At 40.8% G+C, this 11,385-nt stretch overlaps 1 protein-coding gene across 5 annotated transcripts in view; it reads right to left on the bottom strand.

Annotated features, from left to right (window-relative positions):
• The window catches only part of CYSTM1 (cysteine-rich transmembrane module containing 1), a 67,453-nt gene that overhangs the window by 49,325 nt on the left and 6,743 nt on the right, over positions 1-11,385 (bottom strand). For all 5 annotated transcript variants that reach the window (XM_008574318.1, XM_008574315.1, XM_008574314.1 and 2 more), the window contains exon 2: positions 479-685. In XM_008574318.1, the coding sequence (XP_008572540.1) occupies positions 479-665 (187 nt within the window). In that variant the 5' untranslated portion in view covers positions 666-685. The remainder of the gene's footprint in view (positions 1-478; positions 686-11,385) is intronic.

Here is an 11,385-nt window from a genome sequence, read left to right as displayed (position 1 = left end):
ACTGAGGGTTGCGATCCGTTGCCGGACACGGAAAAAGACAAAAAAAAAAAGAAAAAGAAAACCAACCCCAGTAGCAGGGGCAAGAGATGACTCGAGAGTCAACAAGCTGACATGAAATAACCCCAACAGGCTAAACCTGAAGAACAAACCTGGCAGCCAGAGAAAGAACTCAACTGGTACTTTCCCCCACCAGCACTCTAGTGGTGGCCCTCAGAAAACATGTTGACTGGGAAGTCATGAGCCCCAGAAAGGACAAGAAACATGAATGAGGTAGGCAGAACTGACTTTGGCCTCCTGAGAAGTCTTTAAGTCTTTCTCCGGAGTAGAAGCCACCCTAAGCCATTATCAAGCTCTGGGGACATCAACTACAAGTCACAAAGGCCAGACTGTTTCTTCTCCGCCAAAGAAAACATGCAAACATTTCCTTTGGTGATGTGGGACTGCACACATGCACACCCACATATTCACAGACACACACCTGTGGTTTTAGGAGGCTCCGGAGGTCCACCCTGCCAGCCGTACTGTGGGTATCCTTGGTAGGGGTACCCCTGAGGAGGTGGGTAGGGCCCTCCCATAGGTCCTGGACCCACTGGTGGTTGTGGATAAGGTGGGTATGGGGCCGTTGGACCAGGGCCCGGATACGGAGGAGGGTTTTCTTGGTTCATCAGGGACCTGCAAAGTGCACCTAAGAGACAAAAAGAATGAAAATTATTTGCATTTAAGCTGCGGAAGTCATTAGGAAAAAAAATTCCAACCCATGAGGTCATTTACAAAATGCCTTAAAGGTATCTCGAGCCTCTTGCAAATCTCTAGCTCTGCCCATTTTGTTTCCCTCTCACCATCACCACAATTGGCAATTATCTTATGTATTTATTTGCCTTTTTTCTGTCACCTCCACTAGATCGTAGGCTGTGATAGCAGGGATCAAGTCAGTTTGGGATCACCATCATGTCCCTATAGCCTCACACAGTGCCTGGCACAAGGCAGGCCCTAAATAAATGTGTTGATAACAAGATATTTTGTTTTTTAAATTCTCTGAAATGTCCCCAAATGTGATTGGACAGCTTTAAGAAGGCAGAAAGTCTAACAGCACTAACTATGAGTCAGATCAGTGGAAGCTCACCCACTACTAGAAACCCTCCAATACACAGGGCTGGGCCACAGTGGGATATTCTTGTGAGCAGCATAGTCAGCAGTGACCAACCAAAGGTTATAACCACTGCGACTGCCTTGGGCATTGGGATGATCTGGTTGCTCTTCTCAGACCTACTGCTCTGAGCAGCTGAGCAGAGAATAGAGAATGCTGAGTATCTCCTCTGACCATCCAGGCTCCCAGGACTCTGGAGGGCTCACCAGGAATCCTCACTCGTGTTTACAGGTTCCTGTCCTCAGTGGTTTGCTTCTATGAGGGAGGCCATGCTTCCCAGCCCCCAAGCCTGTTAACCATTCTTCTGATACAGCTTGAAGCTTTAAGAGCATGCATCTTGTTTCCATAAACTCTGTAACCTCCACAGTGCCTGGCACAGTGACTTCCCAATTAAAAGCAAACAAACCATTACTGGGGAATGCAAAGCATATATTCTATGGATGACTCAAACAACATATCTGTCTTACTGCTGCCTGGTACTATTACCCATTTCCAATATTGATATTTAACTTTTTACCTATTTGAGTGTCTTCTCTCCCCAACTAAATAGCAGAGTCTCATATTCAAAATTTAATAATTACACTATTAATTCTTTTTCATAATATGCAATGAATAAATTAATAAGTGACTTTATACAGAGGACAGAATAGTCATAAAATAATATTCCCTAGAAAATCTGAAGTGAAGTAATAGTGGACTTTGCAGTTGCCCACACAACATCCATATTCTCCCTTCCTAATAGTAGTCAGATTTAGAGAGGTGTCCATCCATTCTTCCTATAGCTCATGTGATCCCAGGAAAGCTCATCCCATCCCAGCTCCAGGGTGAGCCCAGTTTGTCTAAGACAATACAGGTTACCCTCTCCCCTTTCTCATCACAATTGATGCAAGGAATCTAGGACTAAGCCAATTGCAAATGGCATCCCCTGGTGACTGGGACTGGTTCTGAAGTGGTTCAATCAGTAAAAAGCTAGGGATCTCCTAATACACTCCCACCCAACCTTCTCTTTCCCTTAACACAGGCACACACAAAGTCTAGGAAAGACATAGCCTATAAAACTGCTGATAGCTAATCTGCTGCCCTGACAAAGAGCCACCCTTAAGATGAAGTGGGTATTTTAGAAAGGCAGAGCAGAGGGCCGGCCCGGTGGCGCACTGCTACAGTGCGCCGCTTGGGAGCGTGGCGGCGCTCCCGCCGAGGGTTCGGATCCCACATACAGACCGGCCGCTCACTGGCTGCTGAGCAAGGGGTGGGCGCGACACCGAGGGTTGCGATCCCGTTGCCGGTCCCGGTCCGGTACGGGCGCGACACTGAGGGTTGCAATCCGTTGCCGGTCACGAAAAAAGACAAAAAGGAAAGAAAAAGAAAGGCAGAGCAGAAAGAAGAAAAGAAATGGTATTCCAGATGACTTTTTAACAGCTCATAACTCAAAGACTGAAGCTCAGCCTAACCTAAACTACCTCTATAGAATTTTCAGTCCCGGCAACCAAGCTAACGAACCCTCCTGTGTGACCAAACATACATTTCTGCATTGCTGACTCAGTGCCTGATGCTAGGTGCTAAGTAGTGGGGTATAGAGATCAAAATGGCTCAAACCCTTCCCTTGGGCAATTGGATGAAAAGACAAACATTAAAACAATGATTTTTAGAAGTGGTAAATGGATTGCTGGGTAGGAGTAGGGGCTTAAACCCAGCAGGAGGAGGTGGGGGTGAAGAATGCATCCTTTGAAAGAGGTGATTATAAACTGAAACTTTATAATATGGAATCAGAATGGCTTGAGAGTCTCTTTTCTTGTGTGGGTTTTTTTTTTTTTTTTTTGAGAGTCTCTATTTTTGACCATATCTGCATTCTGTCTCCCATTTTAGAGACTCTCGTTTCTCCAGGGCCTAAAAGGGACTCAGAAAGGAACTAGAGTTCTTTCCCTTCTCTGCTCTCTGGTCTATGCCAACATGGCATGACACCCTGACCTGGGAATAGATTTTCCCCTTACCCCAATGCAAAAGATCATGGTGACTAATACTACAATCATCACATGAATCTGGACCCACGTAAACACATTGTTTCTCTCTACTACCAGGAAGGTTGTGGAAAACCCAGTGAGCCCTGATTAACATACAAGTCAGCCTCATTAACTGTGATATGGCCATTCCATTATGTATTTTTAAATCACAGAGGCTGTAAACACATTGTTTCTCTCTACTACCAGGAAGGTTGTGGAAAACCCAGTGAGCCCTGATTAACACACAAGTCAGCCTCATTAACTGTGATATGGCCATTCCATTATGTATTTTTAAATCACAGAGGCAGAACACAGCCATTTTGTCCTGAAACTACTTTGTCTAACTACTTTGTCCTGAAACTCAGTGTATGTGACCTAATTTCATTAAAACTATAGTTTAACTTGATCAGCCCAACAAGACTAAGTACTGATGATTGTTCTCACTCTAGCAAGATCTGAATCTATATTTCTCTGAAGACATTGTTCTTCTAAGAACAATGAGCAGTGGAAGAGAAAAAAGGAAGAGTATAGAACTATTGTACTACAACCTCAGACCTCAATGTTTCATGACTTTTCTTAATCCATCTGTTTGCATCTATTCCTCATTATCCTGTGCAGTTCTCTCCCTGGGGCCTTCAAAACTCTCTTCCAAGTATATGTGTCCTTTTCCCTTATCCCTCAATCATGTTTCTCCCTCATTTTTGGTATGTACCTTTCTCACTCTGCCTGAGAAATCACCTTATGTCTCGGGGGAAAAAAAAAATCCTATGTGCTATTCACAGAGGCACTTACAAAAAGCATAAACCACAAAGGTGCTCCCACCACCATGATCCCCTCCAACACATACACTCCTTCCCTATATTCCCAAGACAGTCATCTGAGAGAAATAAAGATCTGAATCTATTTTCAGTTTCCTCTAAGCAGGAAAAAATATCCCAGTAAGAGAACAACAAAAGTCACAGAAAGAGCATCTGTGCTGGATCAAAGATCCTAGATCTGGCATTTGAAAAGCAGGACTTCGCCTAGTGGGAATCAATTGTTCCCAAGCTGGTAAAGAAACAAACCAAAGTAAAAAAGATTACCTAACACTGACACAGTCTAGTACAATCCAGTTAACATAAGCAAAGCACAAATGAGCTTTAAACTTAAGGTATAACAGTAAACTTTGTAACATGACAGTTTCTCTTATAAATTTGGTCAGGTAAAATGTAAGCCCTACTACAGTGGAGTGTTACATTAAGGATCAAATATAAACAGTGAAAATGGTAGCACTAAAGACAAATCAGAACTTCAAAAGGGACAGTTCAAATAGTGCAGCAGCCAAGATCCATTAATAAACTATTTAACACTGCTATCCCACCATCCCCATTCAAGACACACTCAAAGTCACAGGATTAGCAGTCATTCAACCATACAATGAGAAAGGCAGAAACTATTCTTTGGGAATGTAGTTCATGGAGATAAGACACTATAAAAGACTCCATCCAAGTAGAGATGCAGAAAGAACACTATTTTTCAAAGTTGTGATTATATTTTAAATTACAAGATACCTGGTAACCAGATGGGTTTTGACTGTGCAGGTGACAGAGTAGAGACTTTTCCTCCAGAAAAACCAAACAGTCCCAATAGAAAAAAATGACAGATACTTATACTTGGGAGGATGCCAAAGAAATGATTCATCCACTCACCCCACAGTAAAGTCCATGCACACAGAACTTCTAATCAACTTTTTATCAATTAGAGCGGACAAAGATTATCAGACATTGGAAGAAAGCTTCCAACGTAAAAGACAGACCAAAACAAAACAGGAAGAAGAAAAAACAACCTAAATGTCCAAGAAAAGAGAGTCAAATAAATTAAGGTACATCTGTATAATAGGTATTTTGCAGTCACTTTAAATTTATGCTTTTGAAGTATGATGTAATATTATATAAGAAACATTTTAAAGCTATATATTCAGCACGATCCCAATTTACTTTAAAATAAATAGATAGATCATTGTGACAAAACGAAGAGTCCTAAAACGGATCCATACAGTACAAATACCTATTTAACAGAAAGGCACCACTGCAATTCAGAAAGGAAAAGGTAGTCTTTCTAATAAATAGCACTGAATTAATTGAATATCCTTGGGGAGAGGGGAGGGAAGGGAAGAACCTGATCTCCACCCTCACACAAAAAAATAATTCACAATATATCACAGACTCATTAATCAAGCTTTTGGAAGAAAGTATATCATATACTCATGACGTTGGCAATATTTACCTTATGACCAAGCAACTCTACTCTTAGATATATCCTGAAGTGAAATGAGTGCATGAGTCTGCCAAAAGACATAAACAAGAATGTTTAAGACAGCTTTATTTATAACAGCCCGAAACTGGAAACTATCCAAATGTTCATCAACAGCAGAACAGATAAATTATAGTATATTTATATAGCACAAAACTACCTAGCAACAATAAATAAAAGAACTAGTACTGCATGCAACAACATGGATGGATCCCACAATGATGAGCAAAAGAAGCCAGACTCAACAGACTTCACTAACACAGGCTGAGCATCCCTAATTGGAAAATCCAAAATGCTCCAATATCTGAAACTTTTTGATCACCGGCATGACGCTCAAAGGAAATACTCATTGGAGGATTTAGGACTTTCAGATAAAGGATGCTCAAACAGTATGTATCCTGCTAATATTCCAAAATCTGAAAAAATCCAAAATACTTCTGGTCCCAAGCATTTCAGATAAGAGATACTCAACCTGCACCCTATGATTACATTTATATAAGGTACAAGAACAGCCAAAACTCATCTATGGATACTGAGGTGAGAGACATAAGGGAGCCTTCAGGGATAATGGAAATTCTATATCTTGAGCTGAGTCATGTTTACATGAATACATACAAATGTATTAAGTTGTACACTGAGATTTTCATACTTTTCTATAAGTTATAGAGTAACAACAGACAGACAATATTTAGTTAGAAGGAAAAAATATTTACATATGGTGGTTTTCCCTGGGTGCTTGAAATTATGGGAAATTTTTATTATTTATACTCATCTGTGTTTCTGAAATTTTCAATATAAGAGAACCTAGATGAGGGTACTTCAAAAAGTTCATGGAAAGATTCATATTATCTTTTAATTCTATTTTTCCATGAACTTTCTGAAGTACCCTCATATAGTCAAGGAAAAAAACTCCATTCTCTTAATGCTTTCTCATATTTTCATGCTCCCCACCTTTTTAAATGGCTAGAATGCCTCTTCAGACCTCCTGTCCACTTCTGACATATCAATTTTCCTTCCCATTACTAATCTTCCCCTTATTAACAATCTATTCTACACCTATTCTTCATTGCTTTTTGTGGCAATTTTTCCAGTTGTGATTCCCCCCCGCCCCCCACAAGACAGTTCATTTCAGTTGCCTAAGGTCTTTAAATGTTTTCTTTCTGCTTCAAACTGAGAAGTCACTTGGCTCGTATCAGACTTAGGGTTAAAAACAAAAACAAAATTCTTTTGATTACATACAGACTTCTCCACCTTGGAACCCTTATTATCAAAGCCAGAAGCCATGCTTATTCTTCTAACTTTAACTATTTTTCTTGGTAACATAAAATTGTCTTTAAAGTTTAAAAACATGAGAGCAGGGCCAGCCCGTGGCTCACTCGGGAGAGTGTGGTGCTGATAACACCAAGGCCGCAGGTTTGGATCCTATATAGGGATGGCCGGTTCGCTCACTGGCTGAGTGTGGTGCTGACAACACCAAGTCAAGGGTTAAGATCCCCTTACCGGTCATCTTTTCAAAAAAGTAAAATAAAATAAAATAGAAACATGAGAGCAGATCTTACCCTCAAGACCTCAGTGTCTTTTTTTAAACTCTCTGATTACCTGGGCTTTTAAACAAGACCTTTGTAAACAAACTGTTTTATATTCTAGGTCCCTCATTTTTCTTGAATCTCACACCCAGAATTTTGGGTATGATTTGCTGGGCTAAAAAAAAAACTTTAGGATTACTGGATTTGTGCTGCCATATCATCTGTGGTTAACAGTTCTCATTAAATTTTAGCATTGACATGTTAATTTATTCCATTCACATAGTCATTTGTTCATTCCATAAATACTTCCAGGAGCATCGACTATAACCCAGCACTAGAGGTTCCAGGCACTACCAAAATAACGGTAAGCAAGAGTCAGCTCCTATTCAGGCTAGTGAGAGAGACAGACATTAACATCAGCAATTACAAAACCAAGCTAGGAAGCACAAAGTTCTGTGAGCTCAAAGTAGAAACTACCGACTAGCCACGGAAGTCAGAAGGAAAGTAACGATCACATTGAGAACTAAGCATAAACAGAAATTCGGATTACTCCAATTTTTGCACTCTGGTCAGAGGCAACAATCTGTGAGAGTCTCAGAGAAAGAGCAGAGTGCATTTGAGGAAGTGAGCAGGTTCATTATGGGTAAAGCACACCGTATGAGATGAGGCCAAAGGGTCAGCTCACAAACAGCCTTGCTAAGAGCAGACTTTCAGGATCGTTGCATCATCCTTTTCTATAGTTATTTTTCATCTCTTTTAAAAGGATTCATGTAACTTTAACTGCATTTGTTTGCCAGATACTACTGGCAAACAATCATTCATCTACTCAACAATATTTATTAAGTATTACATGTCCAGCCCAGAGCTGGGGATAAGAGAGAAAGAACTCTAGCTGGCTTGCCTCTCCCCTTCAGTACAGCCATGAATAAAAATAAAATTATCTTTTAAATTACCTTTTCCATTTGTCTGTTAGTGCATCAGATGGAAAATGCTGGAATTTCTCAAAATTGCAAGGGTATGGTAAGGCTAGTTTGACTACACAGACTAGACAAAACTTATTTGGGAGGTCCAGAAAGCGGTCTACCTCAAAGAGTTATACAATTTTACTGAAACTGAGGTACAAGTAGAGGCCCAAATGAATCCCCAGTTGGGAGAGTCATGCCACACATACATGTGAACATGCAGTGAGCAAGGATAAGAAATGGTGGTCTCACATCGGACCCCAAAGCCAAAGTCACAATAACAGGCATTCTAGAACTGCAGGCTTTCACCTAGGAAGAACCCACTCCTGACATACACAGCTTAAGACAGGAGCCCTGGGGAAACAGCAATAGCAGGGATTCACCTTCTTAAAGATGGTTAGTGGTGCTCCCAGCAACAATACAATACCAGAGACCTCTGATAGTTAGCATAACATGAACAAGATCTTTCTTTTTATGACTTTTAACACATTTGCTGTGTATTGCCACTTTCTAAGTTGCTTTTCTTTTGGGGGCAGACTGGAAGAAGACAACCTGTAGTGTCACTCCATCAGTGTCCAAATACTGCTTCTGTGCCAACCTTCCAAATATTATTAGCTATCCCATACTTTATTCATAATCTTTTGTTTGCCAGAGTTTTACTAGGCCCTCAGCTAGCCTCATACAGTCAATCAATTAACAGGTATTAGAGCGCGTCTTTTGTATTAACATTTTGGTGTGTGGCTTTAGAATAGCCTCTCTGTGGCGTAAACAAGGACATAATGAACAAAGGCATCAGAGTGCACATGTATGTGCTAAGGGTCAAATGTGTTTCCCAAAAGTTCATGTATTAGAAACTTTATCCCCATTATAACCATGTTAAGAGGGTGGGAAATCCAATTATAAGCAACAGAAAATGAACTAGTATAAATATAACATAGAAGGCAAAAAATAATAGTGGATCATCTACCTTTGGAGGCCCTCACCTAGAGTGATGAACAGGTTCAGAGACTGCAACTGAGTATACATGAAACTAAAAAATCTACAAACTAGGTAGTAACATGGTTTGCTAACGCCATTCAGGTCATTACTTTAAGCCATTATCTCCAACATTAGGTAACACAAAGATGTAAGCACTGTCAACTTGTCCTGATAGATTAGGTTAGGAACAGCAAAGTCTGAAAAGTCATGTCCACATTAATTATCCACAGTAGTTCAGAATTATTTGAAAATACGCCTATAGCCAATCAATCGTTTCTCCCTTCAACATTAAACTTCGTATGTACATTTTAGCATTTCTCAAACTTAGACTTTCTGTGGGAATCCAGAGAAGTTCTCTTCAACATCTGCATAAAGCTTTCCATAAAGAACTTTTGTTGCTCTATAAGATATAACATTTATTAAAACAGCCCTTGGCAAAAATCATTACTACCTGAAAATGCCAACTAAAATGGCCTACCCTTAACCACCCAGGCACTGGTGTCCTATTCCTCCCTAACGTTTGGAGGAAACATCCTTTCTTTTCACAGAGGGTCCATCCTTTTTTCTTATAAACTCTTCAGTAAAGACAAATTTTTAAGTAAAACCCCAAACAAATAAATAAAAACACCCTGTCCTTTGAACCAGAAATTCTACCTTTAGGAATTTATGCTACAAATATATACTAGTGCCAACATACCAAAAAAACAACTTTAGATACACACACATATTAACTGTAGGATTTGTTTACAATGGCTATATAACACATACACACATAATATCTAACATCTCAAATGTCCATCATTATGGTAATGGTTAAAAAAACCACAGTATTACCAAACCATGGAACTGCTGCTATTATGACCTTTAAGAAGAATGAGGTAGAGCTACCATGCATGTGCTGATATGGAAAAGCAATTACATAGTGGAAAAAAAGCAAATTGCAGCACAGTGCATTCTATTACCCCATTTGGGTTCAAAAACAAAGTTTTATTTTAGACCCGAACAGATTACAGTTATACTAATGAATATAATTATTGATTAAACAGCACATTTATATTATATATACTTGTTTATACATAAGTCATATTTAACAATGAAAGTTAAAACCCCTGCTATCGTCTCTGGGTAGTCAGCCACATGGCTTTTAGGAGAAAATAACTCATTTCTTAACTCACTGAGCAAGAAAGCCATGCTTCTAGATACTTCCAACAACCATCCAACTACACTGAGAACACAATTTGTTCCAGTTGCCACCTGGAAAAAGCCAACTCCAAAGCAAGATCCACAAGTGCAAATAGTCCTGTGAGTTCCAGGCCAACCGAGCCAAGGGCCCCTTCTCCAGCCCTCATTATGTATGGTCCTCTGCAAAAACCAGAGGACTGCCCATATGCAGGACTCCCTTCTGCCTTCAGCTTCTGGAAGGAGTCCCCAAGGGTGGACCTCATCCCTTGTCTGACATCTCCCGACACTGCAAGCAAATCCTGACTACAACCCCCTCCCCATACTACTGGGACCTCCATCTGGGGGAGGGACACACCCAACCTACCCAACCACTCAGCTCAGGGACTCTGGTCAGTAACCCACCAATGTCGCTATCTGAAAGCCTGTGAAGAAGTAAAGCTTGGCTGGGGACCTCTGAATTACATCTAGTCATCGAGACATACAGGCATACAGGACAGCATTGTAACTCTGAAACTTCAAATAACCCTCAAAGTGAGAATGGAGAGAAAATGAGGCCCAGCAAGAGAGAGGATTGAAAGAGAGGGCAGCAGTGAACAGAAGGGAAAGGAAAAGGGAAGAAAGCTGTTAATAGAGAACATAGATAAGGGACATGAAAGGAGAGGTTAAGGCATGGAGATAGGGAGAAGGGAAGAACTCTGCCCCCTGCCAAGTTGAGAGAACACACTAGAAAGGGACAGGTCCATTTCTCCCAACAAGCTTGACAAGGCCACTTGCCAGGCCAGGTCCCCCACCAGCACAGCCCCTGAAAGACAGGCTCTGCCTGCCTCCTCCCAGAGCATTAGATTAGGCTTTATGGTAAAGTTGAAATCTTGATGGCTTAGAGTCTCCTACAGCTTAATGCACTCACAATTTAATAAGTGCTTCTGGTTCCTGATGAATACCAAGCCAGCCTGGGCTTTGCTCCACCATGAAAGCCCGTTCTGCTGATCCTCTGAGGGGGCAGAAGCTTGGTCAGCACTGCGGGATGGCTCTTAATAAAAAACAGTGAATTCCACTTCATGCCAGCAAGCACCACTCAAGTCTACCACGTGCAGCACGCTAAGAGACCATACAACCCCAGGGCAGCTCCTCCTCCCCCTTTTGTTTTTGTGGGATTTTTAAAGGAATAGGTTTCATGGACAACAAAGGCTGGAAAAAACAAATGCTAGATGATACCCTCAGATTTCTTTTTTTCTTTTTTTAAAAGATGACCGGTAAGGGGATCTTAACCCTTGACTTGGTGTTGTCAGCACCACGCT

Source organism: Galeopterus variegatus, unplaced genomic scaffold (genome assembly GCF_000696425.1).
Source record: "Galeopterus variegatus unplaced genomic scaffold, G_variegatus-3.0.2 Scaffold1032, whole genome shotgun sequence".
Taxonomy (NCBI): Eukaryota; Metazoa; Chordata; class Mammalia; order Dermoptera; family Cynocephalidae; genus Galeopterus; species Galeopterus variegatus.
Note: the sequence above shows the minus strand (reverse complement) of the source record. Positions and strands in the feature narration are given on the sequence as shown.